This window comes from Lepidochelys kempii, chromosome 20 (assembly GCF_965140285.1).
Source record: "Lepidochelys kempii isolate rLepKem1 chromosome 20, rLepKem1.hap1, whole genome shotgun sequence".
Lineage (NCBI taxonomy): Eukaryota > Metazoa > Chordata > Testudines > Cheloniidae > Lepidochelys > Lepidochelys kempii.
The window spans coordinates 6939544-6967162 of NC_136399.1; the positions used below are offsets into that span (position 1 = coordinate 6939544).

At 49.3% G+C, this 27619-nt stretch overlaps 1 protein-coding gene across 1 annotated transcript; it reads left to right on the forward strand.

The window, feature by feature from the left end:
* Positions 1–2879: 2879 nt before the first annotated feature.
* On the forward strand, positions 2880–25958 carry KRT80 (keratin 80). Its single transcript, XM_073318955.2, has 9 exons — positions 2880–3206; positions 8653–8867; positions 14155–14215; positions 16060–16155; positions 22522–22686; positions 23139–23264; positions 24444–24664; positions 25582–25637; positions 25726–25958. The coding sequence occupies exons 1-9, from the start codon at positions 2880–2882 to the stop codon at positions 25956–25958; spliced, it is 1500 nt and encodes a 499-aa protein (XP_073175056.1).
* The last annotated feature ends 1661 nt before the right edge of the window (positions 25959–27619 follow it).

Consider the following 27619-nt stretch of genomic DNA (forward strand, 5'->3'; position numbering starts at 1 on the left):
TGCATCTCCTCCCTCCGACCCCCTGTTTGCCCCACATGAAGCTGGGAGGGGGTCGGGGGGTGGACAGAGCTCACAGGTGCTGCAGAGGGAAACAGGGGGTAGCAGAGCATTCTGGCACTCCTTAAAGGGCTATACCTCTCTGCCCGGCGCAACCAGAGAGCTCTAGGGGACGTGTCTACTCTGCAGCTGGAAGTGAGCCTTCCGGCCTGAGCAGACACAGCCGCTAGCGGGGTTCAAGCTAGCGTGCTAAAAATAGGGCGGACACAGCAGCTCGAGATGGAGCGCGGGGTCTGAAGCCCGCCTGCCCCCTTCGGCTCGGGAGCCCAAGCCGCAGTGTCCACACGTGCCGTTTTTAGGACACGGGCTCGAGCATTCTAATGCAAGTCCATTCACCCAGGCTGGGCAGGGTCCAAGGCCCCCATCATCATTGTGATCACCTAGGCTGACCTCCTGTATAACACAGGCCCGAGAACTTCCCTAAAATAATTCCTTTTGAACTAGAGCAAAGCTTGTAAAAAACAAACAAACTCCAGTCTTGATTTAAAAATTGTCAGTGAGGGAGAATCCACCATGATGTCTTGGCAAAATGTTTCAGTAGTTAATTCTCCTCACCAATATTGATGCTCTCGCTATAATTAAACCATGAATGAGCAGCCCACAATGCAGGCTGGGTAATCTTGCCTCGTCTTTCAAGAGACATGAGTTTCTCCATTTCCTACGTCTGGATTTTGCTTTGAACCTTTGTGTTATTTTTTTAATTATTTGTATTCCGAAAAGCCCTCGTGTGAACTTGTTGACCCATCGTGCGAGGCACCGTAAAAACGCTCACAATGGTTGAAAGTTGTTCAACGAAACGTTTGTCGCCCTTTGAAAATGCCGTTTCATCAAAAGCAAAACGGAAAATTGAAACTGGCCGCAGAACGGTGTCGCTTTCGATAAAAGTTCGTTTTTTTTTTAAAAAAAAAGTCACAGACTTCTCGCAATGGAACCTTTTGATTTTTCCTTTCAAAGGTTCTTTGATTTGGTATTAATTGTAAATTATAATAGACATTTAAAAAATAGGAATGACACGTTCAGATGGACCAAAAATTTTCAAACTTTTTGTTGAGTCGGAAATTTGGAATGTTTTTGGTTTTGTTCCAGTTTGGAATGAAAACAAATTTCAAAATGTCAACATTTCCCGCAGAATGGACATTGTGAGCTTCAGCCAACTCGAACCACCTCAGCGTAAGGGCTAATCTCTTCCCCCAAGAGTTTCTCATCTAAATAGACAAAGGGCGGAAGACAGGCTATAGCACTTTAGCCTCATGAGGAACTAAGAACATAGATGGTAAAATTGTCAAAAATGACTCACAGTGACTTAGGCGCTTACGTTTCATTGAAAGACAATGGGACTTAGGCTCTTGGGGCCAGATTTTAAAAGATTTTTAGGCACCTAACGATGCAGGGACATGCCTAGTGGGGTTTTCAAAAGTACCTGGGTGACAAACTCCTACTGGGTGCTTTGGTGCTTTCAAAAATCCCACTAGGCACCTCTCTGTGTATTCAGGTGCCTAAACACCTTTAATAATTTGGCCATAAGGGCTCAAGCCACTTTTGTAAATGGGACTGAAATTCCTAAGTCACTTAGGGTACATCTACACTGCATCATAAGCCCACATCTGTGGGACCCTGGTCTGTGGACTCAGTATTGCTGAGCACGCACTTAAGCATCCACACTGCATTGTTAACCTGAACCCGGCTCTCACAGCTGTGCTAACGTGTCCACACTGTGCTACCCAGATGGTCTATTTGTCTGCAGCTTCAGTTGCCTCCCCACTGCAAAATGACAGGGCTTGGGCCGGCGTGACAGCAGGACTTGGGCTCTGACCCATCCCCTTCGCAAAGTCCTAGGACCTAGATCCTGAGCGTTTGCTGATCCAAGTCACAGTGATCTGTGTGAGGATGGAAACAGGGCTGGGGCTCAAACCCGAGTGAGAGCGAGGGCATAGTGTGCAGATATATCCTTAGATGATTCTGAAAATTGTATTCATACCCAGCGTCACAGAGGGGGCTATGACTTTCTCTGATGACTAGTGATTTTGCATGCCTTAAATTTTAGGTGCCTGACCTAAGATGACTTAAAAGGGCCTCATTTTTAGAAAGTGCTCAGCACCTGCCCTCTGAAAACCAGACCCTTGTAGGGAGCGATAGCTCAGTGGTTTGAACATTGGCCTGCTAAATCCAGGGTTGTGAGTTCAATCCTTGAGGGGGCCATTTAGGGATCTGGGGCAAAAATTGGGGATTGGTCCTGCTTTGAGCAGGGGGTTGGACTAGATGACCTCCTGAGGCCCCTTCCAACCGTGGTATTCTATGATACAGCCAGCCAGCCACCCAAAATTGCTGGTCTCCTCTGAAAGCCCAGGGTAGAGTCAGGAATTGAATCACCACCTTGTGAATCATTGCCCATTACCTTAATGACATACCTATCCACTTTGTATGAGGGAGGCAGATCCTTGTGCCACTGGCTCGTTTCTTCACCATTTAAGGATGAGGAAGTCGGCTGCTCGGGGCACGTGGGTGCGAGCGATTTCATTTCCCTGTGAGTATCAGGGCCTGTGTGCTCGCTCCCCAATCAAACAAGCTGCACATGAAAGGCGGGAACGTAAACAAACAAAAAAGAGGCCAACAGGTTGATCTGGATTACCTCAACGGTCACGCCCTTCTCATTTTATGAACATAGCAGCGCAGGTGTTTGTAATGCATTAGCTAACCCCAGCTCAGTGGAGGCAGGAATTAAACAGACCATATTCCCCAAGGTGACACTTCTCTTTCCCGGCAGCAGCGGGTGGCTTAGTTCATACACCTTCCCCTACCTCCCCACCACCTGCCAAGCCAGGATGACCAGCCACTCCAATGAATTCAGCAGCCTCAGCAGCAGTTCCCTCTCATCTTGGCAGGCATCATGGAATCAGACCAGGGGGAGCTCAGTCGTGACGTCCTCCGAATACTACGGCTGCAGCAGTCCTGGCGATCCAGCCAGCAGAAGCTTCAGCACCTCGAGTCTTGGTGGACACACGTCTTCCTCTTGCCCATCCGTCTTCAGCAAGGAGAAGCTCTGGACCCCACTGCACCTAGACATGGACCCCACATTCCAGCAGAGGAGGAAGCAGGAGAAAGAGGAGATGAAGATCCTCAACGACCAATTTGCATCCTTAATCGGGAAGGTAAGAGGAGCGCCAGGTTCTAGTGACCACAGAGGCCAGCAGGGGATGGGCTGTGAAGTGCCTGTGGCAGGAGAAAAGGAGGACTTGTGGCACCTTAGAGACTAACCAATTTATTTGAGGAGAGATTCGCAAGGATAGCCATTCCCTGGTGCTAAATATTAGCTAATTTCCCCAGTTGGGGGGATAGTTCTTTCCTCCTGTGCTGTCTATTTTACCAAAAGTTTGCATGATTATTAGCTAACTATGGTAAGTAGCCCAGTCCACCGCTTCCAAGACCCTGCCCATCCCCATCGGCTAGTAATCTCCCTGGGAAAAGGGAAACTCGGCCACTGACAGAAGTAGGTATGGGGTAAGCAGCAAAGACAGGGGCTGTGAGGACAAAGGATAGAGCAGAAGGAGTTTCATACCTATAGCTGGGCAGAGAACCAGCACAGAAGCTGCAATCAGTAAACTAGCCTATGGTTCCTGCTCGTCTTGTTGTCTAATGGCTAAAATGAGAGAAAACTAACCAGCCAACAATGTGGCGGGTGATGGGGGGTTGGGAGGAAGGGTGGCTGGATCCGCTAAGCAAAGCTCTCCTGCAGAGAGTCTTTCATCTGCTAAGATCCAGGGGAAGGTAGAAGATTTCTCAAAGCAAAACAGTTCGCCTACTTGAGGCAGGTTCCTGCAAAGCTCTTATACTCTGTAATCAGATGGTAATCTCCCGAAAGGGTTGCTTCACTGAAGTATATTATGTAGGCAGTTAATGCCAAGCTACTATTATTTAAAATAAAAAAAAAAAACCACAGTGCTAATATGGGTCTGAACTAGTACCGTGGGGCTCTGTTTTCAACAGCATCTGCCCAAACTGCACCTACACAGGGTTCCGCGTTTCTGCGTGCATAAACAAGCATCCAGGCAGGCCCAGCTGCCCCCTGGAGTGTGCAAATGTGACCATCTGTGCATTGCACTTTTTCAGATACCAGCCCTGAGAATGAAATCTAGGGTGTATGAAATTCACCCCCGGGCAGAGGCCAACATGAGACCCAGGCCCCACTTAAACCCTCAAAACTGGCCTTAAGTGGCGCATACGAATCCCACTGGTGAGTGTGTATTACAGGGCCTCTTCTGTGTCTGATCCACAAAGCGTCTGGTACAACCCTAGCTAGGGTGGGTTGGCTCTTTAGCTCAAGGGCTTCTAGCTCTGGAGATCTCAGGTGTGTCAGCCAAGATGGCGCCCATCTCCCACTGGCCTCCTACACAGGGGTGAATTTCAACCCATTGGCAGAGAAACGTAACAGACACTTGCGAATGTGCCACTGGACAGGGAGTGTGTCTTTTTATCAGGAATTCACATGACCTCAGTCAAATGCCACACAAGCCATAAACCCCCAGGGAAGTAGCTGTGGCCATAGCTGGGAGGTGGGGGTTGACCATTCCCAGTCAGAAGGCCACGCACCTTTGGGATCTGCCACGCGGCTGAGGATGAGGAGTCCTGATCAAGCTCTTACTGACTCTGGGTTTCTTTTTGATGTGGCTCACATGTGTTTGGAGAGGAGGCAGAAACGGCTGGCTAGTGGGTTCTCAGTTCTGACCTCTTCTGCAGTCTAATGAATGCAGGAACACAGGACGCTGGACTGGAAGAGATCTCCTGGGTCATCGAGACCAGTCCCTGCTATCTCAGGCAACCCTGGCTTCTCATCCTGTTCATACTTAGCAAACTAGAAACAAGAGACCTCCAGGGATAACGTGTATGGCAGGTTCTCCCATTCTGTGCTCAGTGGTGATTATCTAAGGCCCATAGGTCAAATCTTGGGTCCCCCTATGAATAGCCCCAGTAACTTTGGAAGGAGGGGAGTGGCATGCTCTCCCCTCAATCAAGGCTTAGGGACCAGAACACCCAGGCTGCAAGGTCTCAGCCATCCCTGCAGCCTCTGAACAGGAGTAGCAGCAACCACCAGCTATGCCCCTTTCACACTGGTGTTTGGGGTCCCTGTGTTGTGCAGGGACCTGGTAGCCACTTCCCTAGCCCACGAGCCACCCCCCTGTCCATGACCCCTCCTCACTGAGCACTGCCACTGAGCACTTGTTCGGTGGCACTTTGCAGGTTGGCTCTCCATGCCCTGCTGCCTTGTACCTCTGAAACAGGGCCTTTCCTAGTGCATCCTGGAGGATCTTTCACACAGGCCCGGGGTGGACTTGGCTCAGTGTTTGTGCCGGCCGTTTCCAGTGGTGCCTCTGTAAGCTTCTCTGTTTAGGTGTAGGCACATCAGGGTAGGGGTTGCCTCTTATTTTATTTATTATTTGTATTACGGTAGCACCTACGGGCCCTAGTCATGGAGCAGGACCCCATTGCGCTAGGTAGTGACCCCTGTTGTGCTAGGTGTTGTATTTTATTGATTAGGTGTACTATGTTAGCAGCTAGCCACTTACAATCTAAGCATATGACAAGAGATAGCAGATGGATGCAGACAGGGCTGGGGAGGGACACTAGGAAACAATAAGCTAATATTGGTCAGAGGCAGAGATGTCAGCAAAGCAACTGCCTAACCATTGTCCAGCCTTCCTTGTAGGCTGCATGGCAAAGGAGAGTTTTAAGCTGGGGGTTGGAAGGTGGGTCACGAGGGGGCTTTGCAGACGTTCACAGGGAGTTCCTCCAAAGCCTGGGGGGGGGGGAAGGGGGCATCATGGGAGAAGGCAGGATGGTTCTCCTTGTGTGAACAGTGCTTCGCACAATGGGGTCCTGATCACAGCTGGAGCCTCGAGGCACTACTGTAACCTAAAGAAGAAGGCAGATCAGGAGGGTCGTTCTGTGACTGCTGACAGACGCCAGACCAGAGACAAACTAAGCCGATAAAACACACTCTATTAGAGGGTCTTCTCCCAGGGACCAGTGCAATTTTCTACCCCTGGGCAAAGGAAGTTAGATCAGTCCTCACCTGCTCAACGTCTTGGATGGGCAGGAGCAGGCAGCTTTGCACAGGTGATGCTGTTACTATCCTTCAGAGAGGACGCACGGTGTCTCATGAGTGAGCCATCCCCTCAGTTGACTTATGGCCGCTTTACAGCATTTGGCAGCTGTCACCTGCCAAATTAAGTGCAATTAAAGCAATTTGTTTTGTGCGTGGAGAGGAGAGCTGGCAATTAAATCATTACTGGAAGCACTTTGAGGCTGAGCCGTATGGCTATCGCTGCGAATATGGGAGTGTGCCAAGTTAGACTGGAGGGTGGACGACCTCCTGCATGTACCAAAAAAAAAACATGCCCGCACACACACACACATACTGACAGGATACAGCGTCTGTAATTCTTGCGGTGATTGTATGTCGTTCCAGAGGGGTGCACGGCCCTTGGCAGTGCAAACGTTGGAACCTGATTCACACGACGTTACTCCAGTTTTGCCCCAGCGTCGGCCTACAATTATTTATTTATTGTATGGCTGTAGTCCCGAGCAGCAATAGTCACAGCCCAGTACAGCTCTAGTTGTACAAACACAGATCAAAAAGACAGTCCCTTCCCTGAGGGGCTAATAATCTAAGTCACCCTTCTGATTTCAGTGGAGTGACACTGGAATACGCTGCAAGGACGCAGCAGCGAATCAGGCCCATATTTATGTTTTAGGACCAACAGTTATTACTGATACCTGCAGGGAAGTGAATATCATGCTGGCCCAACTGGGCTGAGGAATTGTCTCATCATAGTGTTATCATTTGTAGTATTGTAGCAAGATGGAGGCCCCTCTTGTGCCAGGAGCTGCACAAACACATAGCAAGAGACAGTTCCGCTCCTAAAGAGCGTACAGTCTTAAGGGGAAGAGGCTGGCGGGGGGGGGGGCGGGGGGGCGGGAAGGATGGTCCAGTGGCTAGGACATGAGTCTGACGCTCAGGAGATCCCAGTTCATTTCCCTGCTCTACCTCGGATTTCCTCTGTGACCTTGGGCAAGACACTTCTCGCAGTGCCTCACTCCCCTGACTGTAAAATGGGTTTAATAGCAGCACCCTACCTCACAGGGGTGTCGTGAGAATAAATGCATCAGAGATTGAGGCGTACTCAGATACTACAGTAATGGGGGGCCAAATAAGTACTTTAAATAGAGGGGAAACTGAGGCACAGAGAGGTGAGTCACTGGCAGAGCTCAGGTCTTCTGCAGCCCAGGGTGGTGTGCTACTCGCTGGACCATGTTCCCTCAAACCAATCCCCAGCTGCATGAAGCCGGATGGACGCAGCCCATACAGAAATCAAAGCACTGCCAGCATATGTAACAGAGATGCTGCCAGACAGACTGCAGGCTGAAATGGGGGTGGGGGGTGTGTGTGTGGAAGCCCTAGCAGATGAAAAGGGAAGTTGTTACTTGTAAAGAAAGACTGCAAAGATGGACAGAGAACAGAAGGATCAGGCAATCAAATAGGGATGGCGCCTATAAATGGGTGGATGGATAGATTCAATGCATGGGCCGATGAAGAGTGTATCTCTGTTAGCTCACAGGAATGTTATCCATGCTTCAGATTCATATTGAGAAGGGGTGTTTACACAGAGGAGATAGTGCCCTGTATTGTTTATGCCCTAATCACATCTGATGGTGTGGGAAAGATTCCAATACAGATTAGTATTATTCTGTCCATGAGACCTTGCCTTGGGATTCTCCTACCAGCCTCTTCTCTCCACTCCTATTCATTTCCAGGGGTTGGTTTTGCTAGTTGAACCCTGATCTGCCACATTCTCTAGAGGGTGCTCTCAGCAGCCATCCACACTTGCTCCCCTCTATCCTGGGCCGCTCTTTGCATGTCCTCTATGTTGTTCATTCCCATAAGTTTACCCTCTTTAACGTTCAATGGAGGGGTTCTATTGGTTGGCCTTTTGTGTGTTCCTTCAGCTGCCCAATGGCATGGTAGAAGCTCTGGCTTCAGTCTTTATGCACGTCCTAGATATTTTCCACTGCTTTTGTATAAAGCTTTGGCACTTAGGGGTCGAACTCTGACAAATCTCAGCATTCATTGTAAAGTCATTCCATTTAATAACTAGTATTTTTCTAAGGCTTTTGTTCTTGACGGCATTGAGATGATTGTCCGTCCCCTTGGTAGATCTCCAGCTTTTCACATCCATATGTGAAGACGGAAATAACCTTTGAGTTGGAGCTTCATAGCTTGGTCTTTAAGTTGTCAGGTTTTGATGCCATGTCCAATAGGATGCGCTAATCAGCTGTGATTTGACTTGAGTGATGGTCTGTTGAGAAACCACTGAGTATGTAAAGCAAAGCCTCCATATGTCAATGTAATGCCCTTCTGTGCCTGATCTGCGTGGGATGGAATTTTTTTACCGCTCCTTGCTTGAGAGCCTAGTTGGGTCCCCCAAGATATAAAGGTTCATGCATTTATTTCTGGGGTTCCCCATCTAGTGTGTTGGCTGAGGGGTGGACATCAGCCTTCCACCATCAACCTTCCTAATGTCTCCGGATTCCATTCTGCAGGTCCAATGCCTGGAGCGGCAGAACAAGATTCTCACGATCAAGTGGAGCTTCCTGAAAGATCAGGACAATTCCCGTTCTGAATCAGACATCAAACTCCTCTACGACCAGTACATGAGCAAACTGAAGCAAGAGATAAGGGCTATCGGCCACGAGAGAGAACAGCTGGAGTCGGAGTTGACTGAGGTGTTGAAGTCCATGGATAACATACGAAGCAGGTGCCAGTTGTCCTAGTTTGTTGGGGGTCTTTGGAAATAAAGGGATTAATTTCAGCCTATTGTTAGGTACCATTTCAAAAGTATGGACTGTGGATAACTAAGATAATAACATGGAGTTCTTCTCTTGTTGTCCATACTCAAAACCCTCAAGGGTCTGATTTGGCGGGGGGGGGGGGGGGATGATGAGCTTTCAACAAGAACTGCAGGTTCTGAAAATAAGGCTCACACTTTTTTCATGCTTAATGAACTTAGACAAGTAGACAAATAGAAATCCATGGAGAGTGTGAGAGAGAGAGAGAGAGAGAGAGAGAGAGATTCTAAGGGCTTGTCTACCCAATTTACATGCACAAAATCACATTTGCATGAACAGTGGTGGGATTTTTGAATGCACAAGTGCCCTGTTTGCACAAGTCAATGAGTGAGGTATTCATTTCGGTGTCAAAATACACTCATTTCAAGAGAGTGCTCTGAGCCCCTATGAAATGTGCCCCCTTCTGTCATGTTCTCCCAATCTGTGACTTTAGAAAGTGTGACTTTACCCCTGGCTTAACTGTTGTATTGTCCAGTTATTATGGGTTTACAACTATTAATGAGCCTGATTCTTCTTTCACTTATGCAAATTTTACACCAGTGTAACTGCATGAACTACAGCGGAGTTACTTCTGATTTACACTAGTGTAGACTGAAGAAGAATCAGGTATAATATTCATTATGAGTCTGACTCTTAAACCCTTTACACCACTTTGGCAGTTGAGGTAGTGTTGCCTAGTGGTTACAGTATGGGACAGAGACTCAGCAGTCCTAGGGTCTATCCTTGGCTCTGCCAGTGGCCTATCTGATAACCTTGACCAAGTCACTTTACCACCTTGTGCCTCAGTTTCCCCATCTGTGCAATGGCAATAACAATGCTGTTTGTCTGTAAAGCATTTTGAGATCTACTGATAAGTGCTATAGAAGAGCACAGATGTAAAAATTAGTATTACTTAAGTGGTTGTAATTATTTAATCTAATTTACGTAGAATTTAAGCCCACACTGTCAGAGTGGTGCAAAGGAGCCTTAGTTTCAGTTAGAGTCATGCCCCTCTGAATTCAGCCCCTTTGTTAATTGACAAATCATCCCCAACCATTATGGGTTTTGAACATATTGGTTATTTGTACCTTTTCAGCCGACACTGTGAACAAACCATTTTCACACAATGGCCTGACCGCTCACCTTGCTTAATTTGATCTGTTCCCTCATTGGGATGGTTCATGGAACTGGTGAATAATTAACAGTGAATGTGCTTCGCAGAGCAAATTCAGACCAAACAAACCACTGGAGTAAAAATTCATGGCATTTTGGGGCATTCGTGAAAAGTTTCTTGAATGAATGGTAATCATGCAAATTTGTGCTTAGCTATTTGACCCAAGAAGTCATAGTGAAGCCAGCTCCCTGCTTTTATTCCGGGCGGGTTCCTCAGCAGATGAAAACAAATGTAGCTCCTGGATGATTCACCAGCTGAGGATCTGGCCTCAAAGCCTGGACTTTCCTTTACTCTTCAACCAGCACTTGATTTTGCACAGAAGGTTTTTTTCCTCAAGCATTTAGAAAATGTTATTCTTTATCTCATATTTCCCCAGGCTGCTATAATAATACTTACCTTTTATCATCCAGAGATCTCAGGGCACCCTTTACAAAGATGGGTAAATATCATGATCCCCATTTTACAGAGGTATCACTAGACAGCAGCAGAGCAGGGATTAGAACCTAGGTTTCCTGATGCGGAAGCTGCTTGAAAAACAGAATTTCTGTCCTCTGGGAGGTTTCAGAGTAGCAGCCGTGGTAGTCTGTATTCGCAAAAAGAAAAGGAGGACTTGTGGCACCTTAGAAGTACTCCTTTTCTTTTTGTCCTCTGGGAAATTCTGATGTTTTGACATTTTGCTCGGTCCTGCATTGGAATAAAATGTTGAAACTTTTCATGGACCAAAAATGTCCAAAGAATTTCAATTTAGAAATATTGTAACGTTTCATGACCCAGACATAGGGAGAGATAGAGAGGGGTGCATCATGGGAAATGTAGTCTGGCCAGGTAGCAGGTCCCATACGGGACAATAGAGGCATGAGGGGTCCAAAAGTACGACTCCCATCTGGCACCAGGGTGCTCAGGCGGACTCAGCGATCAATGTCAAATCAAACAAACAACGAAATATTTTGTTTTGCTTTTCCCAACAGAAAACTCCATCAAAACCAACTTTTCCCCACAGAGAATTTGCTGATTGGAAAATGCCTGATTTGAAATTAGTCGAGCAGTCCCTAGCTAGCTCCCAGTCCACTGACTCAGACAGGAGGACCTTGGTACAGTGCGTTTTTGCTCTTCTGCACCCTGCTGCATTGCTACTCAATAGCCAGACCAGTTACCCTTAAAGCTACACACTACCCCACAGGTCCTCAGGGTCATCCTGACGGAGAAAGTGAGCTGTGCTCTGAAAGGGTCACTCAACCCCCTCACGAGTCACCTCCCTGCTCCCAGGCCCACCACATCTGAAGGCGCGTCTCTGCCACCCTTCTCCAGCCAAAAGCTGGCTAAGCCGGATGGGGGGGGGGGGGGTTGGGGGATGAGCATCGGTTGCGGACAAGCCCGGCTGCCATCCTGTCAGGATTGTTGTTTGCGCAGTAGGTGACATGATGTCAATGCCCTGCAATGAGGGAAGCGTTTTCAGCAGGGATGGGGGGGGGGGGGGGGGAGGATGGCGCGGGAGAGAGGCAGGCTGTAATTAAGAACAACATACGTGTGCTGGCATCAAGTCAGACATTCCAGTTAAGAAGCAGAAAAACCAGAAGAACCAACCACTTCTCCCATTCGCCTCCCGATCAGGGCTTATGAAACAGTTAAATACCAGGGCGAGGCAGAAACAATGGCATCACCTGTCATTGTCATTTTTTCCCCTGTTCTCCTCCCTTGTGCCCTTCCCCTAGACCCGGCTACTTTAGCACTCAGATTGTAAGCTCTCCGGGACAGGGATCATCTTCCTGGGTGGTAACTGGCGCTCTGACCTCAATGCAAATGATTATTACGAACGATCAATGATTAAGAGGAGCCACAGTAACTGTGGGATGAGTTTGGGTTCTCTATTCCCATGTAGATTGGTCTCCTTTGCAAGGGTTACGCTCACTTGGGATCCGGCACGTTTCAGTTAGTTGTCAGATGGAGGCTACATTTATATGCAGGTTATAAAGGGTTAGTGGCCAAGCAAGTCACAAGCGAGAGTAGCACGTCCCGCGCACTCCCCATAAAGCACATCACTACAGGTGTGGAAGCCTGGTTATGAGCCAGGGTTAAGAGCGACTGATTGACTCCGTAACAATTGATTAGCCAGGTCTTAAAACCGCTAGGAAGCGTTTATTAACCCTTTGCAAACTCTTTATGCAGGTAACCCTCAATATAAAGGTGTAACGATGCTGCCTCTGGAGGGACACAACTGAGAGTATCAGTTCAGGACAAATTGCTTAGAGCAGGGCAGTCACAGCCCAAGGCTGGGGTCCTTTACTATTAAGGCACATCAAACCAGCCATACAGAGAGGGCTTCGGTCTCACCCCACTGGCTAACCAGAAGTCATACAAGCAATTCCCTTAGACCAGTGGTTCCCAACGCGGTGCCCGCAGGCGCCATGCCATGCCCGCCGGGGCATTTCTGTGCACCCGCCTACTGACAAGGGAGTGCGGCCGCCAGACAACCCGCCGCCGAGGATTGGCAACGCCACTGCATTCAGCGGCATTATGGCAGCGACGCTTCTTGACGACACCCCTTCTCGGCGGCTGGTCATCCGGCACCTGCCATGCTCTTCTGGGAAGATGAATATGCTACTGCAACAGAAAGGTTGGGGACCACTGCCTTAGACAGTCCAGTTTCCCAGTATCACCACCAACGCCACTCGTTACGGGGAGGAATGGTTATGAAAACCAATACCCCAGTAAAACAAAAAAGGTTCTCTCGGTCCCAAAGGCCCAAGCCCCAGACCCAGGTCAATATACTCATTAGACTATCAGGGTTGGAAGGGACCTCAGGAGGTCATCTTGTCCAGCCCCCTGCTCAAAGCAGGCACAATCCCCAATTTTTTCTGCCCCAGATCCCTAAATGGCCCCCTCAAGGATTGAGCTCACAACCCTGGGTTTAGCGGGCTCAATGCTCAAACCACTGAGCTATCCCTCCCCACACAAATCTTACCACAAATCACACTGTTGCCAATCCTTTAGACTCTAAAATCTAAAGGTTTTTATTCATAAAAAGAAAGAAATATAGATGAGAGCTAGGATTGGTTACATGGAGTCAATCACATACAGGAATGGCAAAGTTCTTGGTTCAGGCTTGTAGCAGTGATGGAATAAACTGCAGGTTCAAATCAAGTCTCTAGAATACACCCACAGCTGGGTCATTCAGTCCTTTGTTTAGAGCTTCAGTTTGTCGCAAGGTTTCTCCAGAGGTAAGAAGCAGGATTGAAGACAAAATGGAGGTGCTGCAGCTACCTTTTCTAGTCCTTTTGCCATGTGGCTTGTGCTTCCTTTGTTCCAAACACAAGCCACCCAGCACATGGCATGAAAAAAAACTTTAGAGTTTGGTCCATAGGCACATCCCTGCACACCTTGCTGAGTCACAAGGTGTATCTGCCTTCTCTCAATGGATCAATTGTATAGCTGATGGTCCTTAATGGGCCATCAAGCAGGCTAGGCACTGGTGACGCCCCATTGTCTGGGGTGTCACCCAGAAGCATTGCACAAGTTTGAAATACAGACAGTACAGAGCCAACACTTATAACTTTAAATACAACATGATACGTGCATTCAGATAGCATAATCATAACCAGCAAATCATAACCTTGGTTGCACCAATGATCTATACAGTCACTGTTCACGTCAATAACTTCAAAAAAGGGTTACCATCTTTTCCTTTAAAATGGCCCTTTCCCACTCTGATGGAAGTTGAAGGAAGGCTGCCACTGTTGGGCTGGGTTGGGTTGTTCCCTTTTGAGAGCGGCAAATGGGGAATTTGGTCCCCTGGATGCAGGGTGGTCCAATGAGGAGACCATTGGCCTTGGGTTCAGAAGACCTTGGTTCTATTTCTAGCTGGACCAGCAACTTCCCCTCCCACAGTTTGTCTGTTCCAATTATAAAAACTGTCTGGGGATCACTGTGACTCTTATTGATATATTGGTACAAGCGGTGTTAAACAAAGTGACCTGCAAGATCTCCAGTACAGGATTTAGCTAAGCCTTGCCGGGTTTCACACCAACCTGCTTCTCTCTCCGTAGATATGAGGATGAAATACATAAACGGAGTGGCATGGAATTCACCTTCACGGAGCTGAAAAGGGTAAGAGGCCATTCATCTTCACAGCGGTATAAAGGGCTGCGTGCCCATCTATGGAGAAGATGCACCTGCAGTGGAAGGAGTGTCTAGTGGTTAGGGTCCTAGCCTGGGCTCAGGAGATCTGGATTTGCATCTCTGCTCTGCCACAGACTTGCTGAGTGGCCTTGAGCAAGTCACATCGTCTTTCTCGTGCAGGGCCTCAAAGGTACTGTATTTAGGTGCTTAACTTCCTTTGATATCAGTGGGTGTTAGATGGCCAGATTTCTTTGAGGACCTGGGCCTCAGATCTCTGTGAAATGGGAATAGTAGAAGCATGGTGAGGTGCAGAGATACTACGTTCACGGGGTCAGGTAAGCACCAAGAAGAGGGTTGGGTTGGCTCTGTATTCGTATGAGAGACCTGCCCCTATAGGAAATCTAGAGCATGGCTACCCAGCACAAAGAGACCAGCAGCCACGAGTTGCAGAGCCCAGGTCAACTGTCTGCAGAGCTAAAACAGACGTTCAAGGCTCGGCTCTGAAACCTGGAAACGGGGGAGGGACTCAGGGCCCAGGCTCCAGCCCAAACCTGAATATCTACATGGCCGTTTTTAGCCCCACAGCCTGAGCCCCACAAGCCCTAGCCAGTTGACCTGGGCTCTCTTGCTGTGTAGCCATTCCCCTACAGTGCTAAAGGCAGGGGGGTTATAGGCTCAGTAGATGGCAACCTGGGCCAGGAGGACCACAGACTGGTGGAGGTGATGTATTTTGAAATGAACCATAGACAAATGAGGACCTGAGCACCTGTGGTTGCTAAAGATCCTGTGCTTTTGCACCAAATGCTGTGGAGTATTACCTGCCAGGTCTTGGCCAAGTTCTATCAGGCAAGATTCCTATTCAGTTTCAGTTGCATACACCATGGGGTCTCAGCCTGGGGTCATGATCCAGTAGGGTCACAAGGACGGGTCGTAACCACCTTCCCTTCAGGGGCGCCCTGAAACATTTCTCTACATGCGGTCACAGTATGCCAAGGTTGAAAACCAGTGGCAGACAGTATTCTCCTTCACTCCCTGTGAAATGTAGTGCAGGCAGGCTCTGTTAAACAGCCACCTTGTTCCACCCCAGAGGAAGCGGCACTTGTGATGAGTGAATGGAAATCAGTTGTTGTGTATGTGGGTTTGGAATCTTTGGCAAGGAAAGCTAGGGTGTCATGAGCTGTGGGGAATGCTCACCATAAATGATTGTTATGGTTAATTACAAGTTGTTCCCAAGCATGCTCATGGCCTGGTAAGGGCAGTTTGTGCGATTTGTGTTTATTGCATCAGTGTTTTCAACAATCTCTGCTTTTCCTTATGATTAAAAGATGACTGTTTATGGGCCAGTCCTGCTTGTTTCCTTTTATGGAATGGTTATTAGCCAGGATGGGCAGAGATGGCGTCTCTAGTCTCTGTTTGCCAGCAGCTGGGAATGGGCAACAGGGGATGGATCACTTGATGATTCCCTGTTCTGTTCATGGCATTGGTCACTGTCAGAATACAGGATCCTGGGCTAGACAGACCTTTGGTCTGCCCCAATATGGTCATTCTTATGTTCTATGCCCCACTTTCTTTCATGCACTCAAGCTCTAACAAAAAGAAATTCTATCTAGAGGTCTTCTTCTCATATCACCCAACCTCAATGGGAACAGCAAAACAGGGTCCCACCAGCAACATCCACCATCCTGCAGAATGGATGGATAGTATCCCCAAAGGACACTGCTTTCTCCTGGGACTGGGTAATCAGTGCACAATGGAGAAGATCTCTAGCCCCAACAGAGCCCAACGTACAGACCATTTGTTAGCAGTGCTGATATGTCTTCTTTGCCCCACAGGATTTAGACGCTGGTTGCATGCATAGAACTGAGCTTGAGGTCAAACTGCACGGGCTTCAAGAGTTGATGGAGTTAAAGAAAGCCGTATACGAGCAGGTAAGAAGCAATAATAAGACCAGATGCCTAAGCGTGTGCAATGAGGCTGGTGGAGCTGGGCTAAATGTTTCAGCTAAATACTTTCTTTCTGGGGAAAAATGCAGTTTTGGCAGCACCAAAGAGTCAGGTGAATTTGTGTCCATTGTGCCAAATTGTTTGGTTTGGGCGGGAGGGGGAAATGCAAAAAAAAAGAATTCTGAAAAAATTTGACAGATTTCACGGCTGTGTTTGTGAACTCATTGGGATTTTCCCCGTTTGAAATTACTTTCTTTCAAAATTTCCTTTCGTTTGATGTTTTCAGGGTCCACTGAATAGAACAAACTACCTCTGTGCATACGTTTGCAATAAAAAACTCATGGCACTAAGTCTTAGAACCCGGGAGAGCTGACTCAGGCTCCAGGGGCTACCAGTTGCAGTGTAGATGTTCGGCCTCAGGTTGGAGCTGGGGGTCTGAGACCCTCCACACTCCCAGGGTCTGAGAGCCCGGGCTCCAGCCCAAGCCCAAAAGTCTACACCAGTATTCCCTCTACTTTTTGACAGGCCGTGTGCGCAAAAAATTTCTGCTGTGCAAATTTTTGTGCACGCGGTGTTTTGCCGTGTGCATGGGGTTTAGGATCTGTGTACACAGCTTAGAGGGAACAGTGGTCTACACTGCAATTCTATAGCCCCGCAGCCCAAGGCAGCTGCCCCGGGCCAGCCCCGGCCATCCCATGGGTCTCTTATCACAGTGTAGATGTAGCCTGTGTCATTTTCGTAACAGGGTTTTGTTAAGGGAAATAGCTTAGCGAGATTCAAAGGAAGGGGATTAAGGCATATTAGGATCAAAAGAACGGCATCAGCAGTTGAGCTAGCTAGGATGATTTTACAAGCTCAGTGCTACAAGGCATACACTTGTCTCCAGCTGGGATCGGGATGGAATCCTCAACCAGCACCCTTATCTGCCGCTCCTCTATGGTATATTTTAACAGAACAGGTGCCCTCTAACCCTGTTCTACCTTCCTCCGAAACACCCGGAACAGGCCGCTCTCCAAGGAACGGGCCCGGCCGTTCCGTTTCGGAAGCAAGCTGAGCGACGGTCGCCTTCAGACTCACACCGGGCGCGAGGCACCCATCAGCCACCTGCCGAAACAGCTGCTCGGCAGCGGGTGGGAGGCGGAGCAAGGGCAGGGCATGTGCAGGGAAGGAAGGGCAGGGCGGGAAGAGGCGGAGCAAGGGCGGAAAAGATGGAGTGGGGACGAGGCCTCGGGGCAGAGCAGGGGTGGAGCACCCACCCACAAAGAAGAAAGTCAGCACCGTAATATCAATGAATTGACCCAGAGAATGCAGCCGATTTCCAGTGGTGCATCAGGCACCATGCAACTGAAAAAGGCCATGCTTTTCAACAGTAAAGCTCCAAGTGCTTTACAAAGCAGGCCAGTATAATTATCCCTGTTTTATAGGTGGGGTGCACTGGGACTAAAACCCAGGTTTCCGGAGGGTTAGACCTGTGTCCTAGCCACTAGACCGTACTGCCTTCTGAATGACTTTATAAGCTGCCAGGCTGTCTCCCTGTGCGGACTGCACTGCTGGAAAAGGATGCACTAGAGATGGGAGGAAGCCATCCCTATGCACTGCAGCACCTACTGGCCTGGCTGTATGTGCCCCTCGCTATGTTCCCAGCTTCCTCTTGGATTAGTTTCTGTTGGGATTCACACTGTTGACTTTGGCAACCTGTTGTATTCTTTAATCCATCCTTCGCGCAAAGAAATTATACCTGCCCCGGCTATTCCTCAGACTGAGCCTGTATTCAGCTTAAGCCACTTTCCTAGCAACCCTTATAGAGCTATTTATATAAACTGGAAGATGAATTCAAACTGGAACAGGTACAGAGAAGGGCTACTAGGATGATCCGAGGAATGGAAAACTTGTCTTATGAAAGGAGACTCAGGGAGCTTGGCTTGTTTAGCCTAACTAAAAGAAGGTTGAGGGGAGATATGATTGCTCTCTATAAATATATCAGAGGGATAAATACCAGAGAGGGAGAGGAATTATTTAAACTCAGTACCAATGTGGACACAAGAACAAATGGATATAAACTGGCCACTAGGAAATTTAGATTAGAAATTAGACGAAGGTTTCTAACCATCAGAGGAGTGAAGTTTTGGAATAGCCTTCCGAGGGAAGTAGTGGGGGCAAAAGATCTATCTTGCTTTAAGATTAAACTCGATAAGTTTATGGAGGAGATGGTATGATGGGATAACATGGTTTTGGTAATTAAATATTCATGGTAAATAGGCCCAATGGCCTGTGATGGGTTTTTAGATGGGGTAAGATCCAAGTTACCCGGGAAAGAATTTTCTGTAGTATCTGGCTGATGAATCTTGCCCATATGCTCAGGGTTTAGCTGATCGCCATATTTGGGGTCGGGAAGGAATTTTCCTCCAGGGCAGATTGGAAGGCCCTGGAGGTTTTTCGCCTTCCTCTGTAGCATGGGGCACGGGTCACTTGCTGGAGGATTCTCTGCTCCTTGAGGTCTTCAAACTACAATTTGAGGACCTCAATAGCACAGATATAGGTGTGAGGTCTTTTTTTAGGAGTGGTGGGTGAAATTCTGTGGCCTGCATTGTGCAGGAGGTCAGACTAGATGATCATAATGGTCCCTTCTGGCCTAAATATCTATGAATCTATGAATCTATTTGACATCAAGGATTTTGTTTCCTGGATCCCTCGCTTTGTCTCCTCTTTTCCAAAGCTACAGGGGCCAAGGGAACTAGTCTTTCTTCTTCTATGGCAAGAGATATGGGGGAAGGTCTCTAAGGGTATGTCTACACTGCATTGTAAACTTGGGTCTGGAGGACCGGGATTGTGTTTCCAAGCCCACGCTTGAGTGTCCACAATGAATTGTAAACCTGGGTTTACAATTGCTGGATCCAGCTCTCAGTCATGTTAACACATCCACACTACTCTGCGTAGACCTTCTGCCTTGAGTCTTCAGCTAGAGTTGTGTCCACACTGAAGAATGACAGGACTTGGGCTCTGATCTATACCCCTAGCAGGGTCATAGGACATGGGTCATAAGTGCTTGCTGACGCAAGTCAGACTGATTTGTGTGTGGACAGGAGGAGGACTTGGGCTCACACCTACAGGAGAACTTGGGCTTAGTGTGTGGTTTAGACATACCCTAACCATATTATACATCTGTTGTGCATAGTTTTTCCCTGGTACAATTCAAAATTGATAGTGAAAGGTCCCTTTAACATCATAACGTTTTCTGGGACTTCCATCATAATTTACAGAGGTTTTTTGTTGGTCTTGCTGTTCTGGTAAATCTGGATTACTGGTTAGAGCAAGGGGAAGTCAGGATTTCTGGATTCTTTCCCCAGCCGTGGGAATACAGCCTAGAGTGAGTGGGACTTGGGAGGCAAGATTCCTGCGTTCTATTTCAGCCTCCGGGAGTGTACTTTACTGGAAGAGAAAAACTTGGTTCTCTTCTAAATGAAAAACTTTCCTTTGCAATTGATTTGTCAAAAGGTCAGGAAAATCTACACAAAAAATTGAACATGAAATAATCCCCTTTTTTGAACCACCCCTAGTCCTCCCTGAGGTAACTGATACACAACCTAGCTCCTAGTTTGAATTGGTTTCCTCCATTATTCCGTAACGACAGCCGCACTAGAAGAAAAGTTCTTGGGCACGATTCTGCTCTCATGTCTGTTTCACAGACTTGTAACTCCACGTACCTGATTCTGCTCATCCTTATAACAGTGGCAATCACAAGTAACACCGCTGAGTTACTCCTGATTTATACTGGCATGAATGTGAAAAGGCCCTCTATGCATGGAAACTGCTCCAGCATATGAAATTTACATGTATTCTTCCACATTAACCTTTCCTCTAACAACCCCTATAAATTTACCTGGGGATCAAGTCTCAAAGGGGAAGAAATACATTTAAAAACCTGTTTAATGGAAAGATTTGTCATCGGTAACAGATAAATCATCCATCCAGTCCCAATCATTGTTCCCCCAGTCAGGGAGAGGTAACGCAAACAAAGCCATAAGTACCCTACCTTCTTGCAAAGCCTTCCATACAAAGGGCCACAAAAGCGTGGAATAAAAGAACGCTGACGGAGACAAAAGGCCAAAAATGCAGAGTCTTATTGTAAAGGGGTAAATCAGGAGTAATCCCATTGAAGTCAGTCATGTTACACCAGCATAAAAGGGGAATGAGACCTACAGCGAGATGCAGCGTGAAAGAGGATTATCAGGCATTCCATTAGTTTACAATCCCTTCAGGTTTGGTCTTGTCTGAGTACCAATGGCACAGGAGTGTGGTTTCCTAGCATCGATTAGGGTGTCTTTTTTGATTTGCTGAGCCATGTCTGTATCTGTTCTCACTTCCCCTTAGTCATCAAGAACAAACACCACAGAGTCAGGAGTTGCAACATGTGTATGCTGGCTGAGGTGTGCCTACCACTACTGCCCAGTGTTGGATGGAGTCACACCTTCTCACATGCGGGAGAAGGCATAAGACAGAGTCCCCATTTATCCTTTGGGTGGTGGACAATGGAGATCCCCCTTTAGTTCGGCTGTATGCCCAGAGAAGAGTGTCTTAGTCCTGTGTCCACCTGCTAGACACTGTAATCATGAGACGGTAGCAACCCCACACCACTGACCGTTTCCTCACGGAGAGCATATATCACCAAGGACACATGGCCACCTTAGCTTTGCAATGGGTGCAGGCACCACACTGCCCTCTACTGGATGGCAGGCGTGTGTCATAGGCTGTATATTTTCAGGAGTTAGTTGCGATTCTTCTTAAGTGCTCCGGGGCCTTTGCCGCAACATGTGGACCCACGTTCTCTCTATAGCATTGATTTGGAGTCCCAGGGGGCTGGGTTGTACAGTCCAGAGTCAGCCCTGAAGTCTGTGGGCAGCCACAGTATGTCAGCAAGTATCTGGCACAAACTAGGTAACAAAGAACATAAGAATGGCCATACTGGGTCAAACCAATGGTCCATCTAGCCCAATATCCTGTTGTAGCAGATCGCAGACTCACTGGCATGACACCTCCTGCTGGTCAACCAGGAATTAGCTCCTCAGCCTCAGAGCACCCCCTGCTGGCCAGAGTCTTGCCTGCCACAGGCCCTGCAACCCTCCCGGACCCCGTTGCCCTCTTATCTTGGGATGCTGCCCCACAGCAGCACCCCCCACTCTCTGGGTCTCCCCTCCCAGGGGAATCCACACCCTCTATGCCCACCTTACCTCAGTGGTTTGTTGTCATCTAGCCCCCTTTCTCTGGGGCAAACTGCAGCCTGTAATGGCCCCTCATCACTGGCAAGGGGGTTGGACCAGCTGCCTCTGCCTATCCCTGGGCTGCAACTCTGCAGCCCCAGTACCTCCTTAGGCCTTTACCAAGGCCTCAGTCTGGGGAGTTGCAAGGCTGGAGCTGAGCTGAGCTGAGCTGAGCTGAGCTGAGCTGAGCTCTGCTCTGCTCTGCTCTGCTCTGCTCTGCTCTGCTCTGCTCTGCTCTGCTCTGCTCTGCTCTGCTCTGCTCCCAGGTCCTTCTCACTCCAAAGCTAGAGAGAGACTGACTACCTTCTGGCCCTGCAGTTCTTTTATAGGACCCAGCCTGGCCCTGATTGGCTGCCTCCCCACCTCTTCTTATTGGCTCTCAGCCCCAGCCCTCTCCAAGGGCTGGCTTTTAACCCTTTCAGGGCCGGAGCGGGGTGACTGCCCCGCTACACCTGTCTTCCGACAGTGGCCAGAACCAGATGTTTCAGAGGGAATGAACGGAACAGGGCAATTATCGAGTGATCCACCCCCTGTCATCCAGTCCCATCTTCTGGCAGTCAGAGGCTTAGAGAGCATGGGGTTGGGTCCCTGACCATCTTGGCTAATAGCCATCGATGGACCTATCCTCCGTGAGCTTTTTATATACTTGGGGCCTTCACAGCATCCCCTGGCAATGAGTTCCACAGCCCTCAGATTAATTCACACCCCCTTGGCCCTACCCCACGTGCTCACTGCATATGAGCATGGTGTCTGGGTATTGACATGACCACAAACTCTTGCTAAATCAACCAACACGCACATCGTGCTGCATATAATTTTGCCCAGGATCGGGGGGAATTTGAAATCCCAGCAATGGCCAAACCCACAGCCACTGCTCTGAGCCCCAGCCCAAACCCTGAGGGGGGCTGGTTGAATTAAGCAGGACACCAGAGCCAAACCACTCCATGGTGGGGTTTGCAAACCTGAGCCTTGACTTATGAAAACTTCCCACCTCCCAGCGGTGTACAGGAGGGACTGGGCTGGCCACGCACAGCTGACTGTGACCTTGCTTCCTACGTATCCGCTCAGTTCTCCTCTCCTCCCTGCGATCCAGGAGCTTCAGGAGGTGCTGGCGGAAATCAAGGACATCTCAGTCGTCATGGGGATCGATAACAGATGCAACCTTGACCTGAGCCACATCGTGGAGGAAGTGAGGGCGCAGTATGAAGCCCTCGCTTTCAGGAGCTGGGAGGAGGCAGAAGCCCTTACCTGGAGCAAGGTACTCGTCTCTCTCTCATGGGAGACATGCCGCAAAGCCATTGGTGCGGGGGAGCAGGAGAGAGCCAGCCTAGGAATCATGGTGATCGGTGAGCGGTAGATAAACAGCGAGGTGGTGGAGAAAGAAGGGGGGGCAAGGGGAAGTGAGAGAGAAGGAAGAGCTAGACAGTTTCTGAACTGGCAAGAGGGTTGGGAGGAGGGATAGTTCAGTGGTTTGAGCATTGGCCTGCTAAACCCAGGGCTGTGAGTTCAATCCTTGAGCGGGCCATTTAGGGGTCATGGGCAAAAACTGGGGATTGGTGAGCAGGGGGTTGGATTAGATGACCTCCTGAGGTCCCTTCCAACCCTGATATTCTATGAACCCGGCACCCGTGAGGGACCAGCTCCCTGCAGAATCCCAGGCATGGCTGCAAGGTGGGGAAGGGGTGACTCCATCTCAACTCTTCCCTGCAGCTGAACGAAGGAGCCACCCACTCCGCCACGTACAGGGACCAGCTCTTCAGCAGCCGGCGGGAGATTGCGGAGCTGACCATACACATTCAGAAGCTGAGGTCCTGCATCGTGTCCCTGAAAAGCCAGGTAAGGCCGGGGTCTTGGGAGAGTGGGAGCCTCGGGCATTGGAAACACAAGAGAAACGGCAGCCGCCCCCAGGTCCGAGCCAGGTGCCCACGCACACCCATCACTCCCCACTTGGGATGAGTCTGCCAGGGGAGTCTCTTGTTATTCTCTGTGTTACTCCGGCACTTACAGGCCTCAAGTGAGATCAGGGCCTTGTCGTGCCAGGCATTGCACAGACACACAGAGGGAGACAGTCCCTGCCCCAAAGAGCTCACAGTCTAAATAGCCTAAGGGTGGGAGGGGAAACTGAGACAGAGAGAGAGGCTGTGATTTGCCAGTGATTTGTGTGATGGGGAGCATGGGGATGGAGGTGGGAGAGGGCTTTGGGGGGCAGTGTCATAGGAGAGGATTATGGAGGGAGGGTGGGGGTGGGAGAGGGCTATTGAGCGGGGGTGGGGATGTCATGGGATGGGGGTGGGAGAGGGCTATGAAGGGAGTGGGGTGGGGATGTTATGGGGTGGGGTGGGAGAGGGCTATGGAGGGAGGGGGTGGGGATGTTCTGGGGTGGGGGGTTATGGGGGGAGAGTGCGGGTGCGGGATGTCATCGGGTGGACATGGGGGAGGATCATGGAGGGAGAGTGAGGGAAGGGGTGCCATGGGGGTTGGGTTGCGGGAGAGGTATAGAGGGTGAGTGGGAGGGGGTATGTGTGTTATGGGGGTGGAGGGGAAGAGCTTTGGAGGGGGAGTGGGGCTGGGGAGAAGGTGATGGGGGAAGATCGGGTGGAGGTGGGGGCAGATGTGATATGAGGGGAAGTCGGTGGAGAACGCTTATTGGGGGAGGGGGGAAGATATATTACGGGTGGAGGGAGGTTGATGGAGGCAAAAAGCACTTGGAGAAAACAGCTGCTGGCCCATCTGGCTGTTTCTAAAATGTGGGGAGTCTCGCAGAAGTAGGAACTCAAGCACTTCAGACCCCCACCTCACCCCCCCGATAGACCCACTGCAGCAGCAGCAGTCCCCAGACCTCTTCATTTATGCTCCCGGCTGAAAAGCACCCAGAGATCAACTGAGGCCAAGAAAGCCTGTGCAGAAAACCAGGGGTGAGGAACCCTAGTCACGGGCTGGGGGGCGGGAGCTGCCCATCTGGCTCAGCACCCGCTGCCCACCTAACGGCGCTTCCCTTCCCCTTCGCTGCCCCAGTGCCTGCATTTGGAAGGTGGCATCAAAGAGGCCGGGGGAAACGGCCAGCTCGCCCTCCAGGATGCTGAAGCCAAGCTGGCCGAGCTCCAGGAAGCCCTGCGGAAAGGCAAGGTGGATATGGCCGGCTTGGTGAAGGAGTATCACGAGCTGATGAACATCAAGCTGGCCCTGGACGTGGAGATCCTCACCTACAGGAAGCTGGTGGAAGGCGAGGAGAGCAGGTGGGTCAGGCGGACGTGTGCAGGGGAAAGGACGTGCGTGAGCCTCCCAGGAGAAAACCAGGCACTTAGCACGTGCGTCTGGCTCTTTGAAGGCCGGGTCCAATGTCCTTTCATGTCAATGGAGAAGCAGATCCTGAGCCTCATCCTTGTCTCGGCTGCCAGCCGAACCAAACCACTGGGCCTGAAACCTCCTGCCCCAGATGTGGGCGTGTTCACATCCGGACCTGAACTCTTTGGCTTGGAGGCATCTCCAGACATAACACTGAAGGTGGCGGGGTAACACAAAGGGACCAAGCTGTGCAGTCAGCTACACCTGTGAAAACCCATTGGAGCACGGAGCAGGGGGTCCCAAACTGGGACATCTCGGGGTGGGGAGGAGGGCACACGGGAGAAATTGTGCAGTGGTGGATTTTATTAATTAATTTGTTGCATTTCCAAAATAGGCTACTCAGACAAAGCGTTAAAACTCTGTGGGAACTTGTTATATAAAATGCGGGAATTAATTCACTTCAAAATGTACCAATGAGAACACAGATAGACAGAGACACTAACGTACAGAGCCCTCACCTCCAATCACCGTACAGCGCGGGTTCAGTTGCCCAGCAACTGTCAAGTCTAACTCAGCTGGTAGATCTAGAAGGGGGTACGCGGGTCAGCTCGTAGATCTGGAAGGGGATGTGCAATACTCTGTTATGTAGAGTGTCAAATTCTGTCTTCACCTCCACCCACGTAACCCCATTCAAGTGGGGACAGTACACAGGATCATGTCCTACATCCATTTCCACCTATCTAACCTCCCTGAGGACAGTTGGGTCACTGTGTCTGGGTATAACATTGTTTGGGAGGGCGGCACTTTGCACAAGGGTCTGAAACTGTCTGTGTTCCATAGCCTCTTAACGTCTGTCTTTACTTCCCAGCATGGAGTCACTGACGTGCCCTGTCGTCAGCAGCATCCACTCCAGCCCAAGGCACTGTAAGCATTTATTACTATAGCTTGATGAAAGCAGCAGCTGTAGGAAAAATAAATGCCAAGCCACTACTCTCATCTCCTTTCCCTGCAGTTTCATCCATCTCCAGCTTCTCGGGGTCTTCCCAGCTGGCTTCTCTAGTGAGGGGCAATTCTACCGATGGGGTGACCCGAAATGGAGCAGTGGCAGAAGCCGTCCCCACCAGGAGCCAGAGCAGCGGCTCAGCAAGTTGGGATGCAGAAGGACGGCCCAGTGGGGCACGTCCGAAGCATCGCTTGCTGTCTGATGAAGAACACAGCCATGAGGAGTCAATCCCTGCGGAATAGATGCTGGACAGGTTGGCAGCTGCGCCTGAACGAGACCAGAATGCTTTCTCCTGAAGCCCAATTCTTGCCAACGTCTGCGGGGCCAAGAATGGGAATCAACTTCAAACCAGCTCTTCCCAGCGTTTACGTCTTCCCATCTCCAACTGGTTAGAAGCGGGACCCCCATCCTGGCAGAACGCTCTTTGAACGTGCCCAATTCTCAAGCCAGTGCTGACAAACTCATCCTGATCCTACCTCCCTGAGGTGGGGCTTGTAAGGCTTAATTCATTGATGTGCTTTGAGATCTTCAAACAGAAAGCTCCGCAGAAGGAGAAAGTGTTATTACTTAGGCTCCAACGATGGTAAACTGAAGGATAGTAGCAGCATAGCGGAAGGTAGCACGTGGGAGCCTAGTGGGTAGAGCTGGACTCAGGAAACCTGGGTTCTATTCCTGATTCTGCTGGGTGAGCTATGTCCCTCCATATGCCTCAGTTTCCCCATCTGTGAAATGAGGATAATGCTATTGACCTCCTTTGCAGAGCGGTTTGAGATCACAGTGCTAGCTAAGAGCTAAGTATTATTAGTTATTTTACCAGTATTACCAAAAGGTTTCTCGCTTTCCTTCTTGCTTTCGTTCTTTGGTTTGTGCGGATTTGCGTTAGGGTCTCTTTCACCAGCTGATGAAGTGGTGCGTATGAACGTTCTCAGCCACATGACTTGGCAGAGGCTGTGTTTGGTGACGTTTCACCACTGCCATTCTGGCTGCTCAGGGGAAATGGTTGTGTAGTCCCAGAATCCTCAATCAAAGGGTTTTTTCCTGTTGCCGGCGGGAACTTTATCTTGATGGTGTCCTTTAAAAATAAAATAAAATAATCGTGACCGCAGGTATGCTGGTGTAAATCCGGAGCAACTCTGCTGACTTCAAAGGAGTTTGGCCCAGATTCTGATCTGAATTACAGTGCTGTAAAAACAGGTTTACTTCAGCTGGGTCAATGGCGTGAGGGCCTGTCTTTAATCTCATTTCCACTCGCATAAACCCAGAATGACTCCAATAATTTAAACAGCAGGTTTATCCTAGTGTAACAGAGATTTTAAAAGAAACCCATACGTTTGTAAGTGTCCTTCTCTGTGTTGCTTGATAATGGCCATCCCTCCTGGTTTGGGGGAGGTGGGACAGGTGCACTCTTCTCAATTGGACAGTAAAGCTAGATGGGTCAGTTTTACTTGCGGCTCGTGGTGGGTCGAGGAGCCCAATTCGGCCAGGTGCCGAATTCTCCTCTATTAGATGCCTCAACCCAGCCCCTTGTATGGCTGGGTGCTCATGCAGTTGCCATAGGAAATCTCACTGCATGCTGGCTGTTAACGTAGCCTTTCAGGGCTGACCTCTGCACCCTTCAGAGAAGCAGCACAAGGCGCGACACCATTCGAAGTTCACGTTAGCATGCTGAATTAGACACAGTGCATGAGGGAGAACGTCATCCTCAGAGCTCCTGGAGGCTATGAAAAACCCAAAGCGACTGTAAAAGACAAGCATCGACGGGGGGTGGGGGGTTAGTTGTTATTTGTTCTGGGATGTTTATTGGTTGTCATTTAAAGAGAATAATCAGCATTATATATATATATATATATATTTCATAACTTATGATGTCGCTTTACACTTAATTAGCTAGATCCCCAGCTGG

Coding starts and splice junctions, on each gene's coding strand:
- KRT80 (XM_073318955.2), top strand. CDS start 2,880: ATGACCAGCCACTCCAATGAATTCAGCAGCCTCAGCAGCAGTTCCCTC. Junction 8,868..14,154: donor ATGGATAACATACGAAGCAG/GTGCCAGTTGTC, acceptor CTCTCTCCGTAG/ATATGAGGATGAAATACATA. Junction 16,156..22,521: donor AGAAAGCCGTATACGAGCAG/GTAAGAAGCAAT, acceptor CCTGCGATCCAG/GAGCTTCAGGAGGTGCTGGC.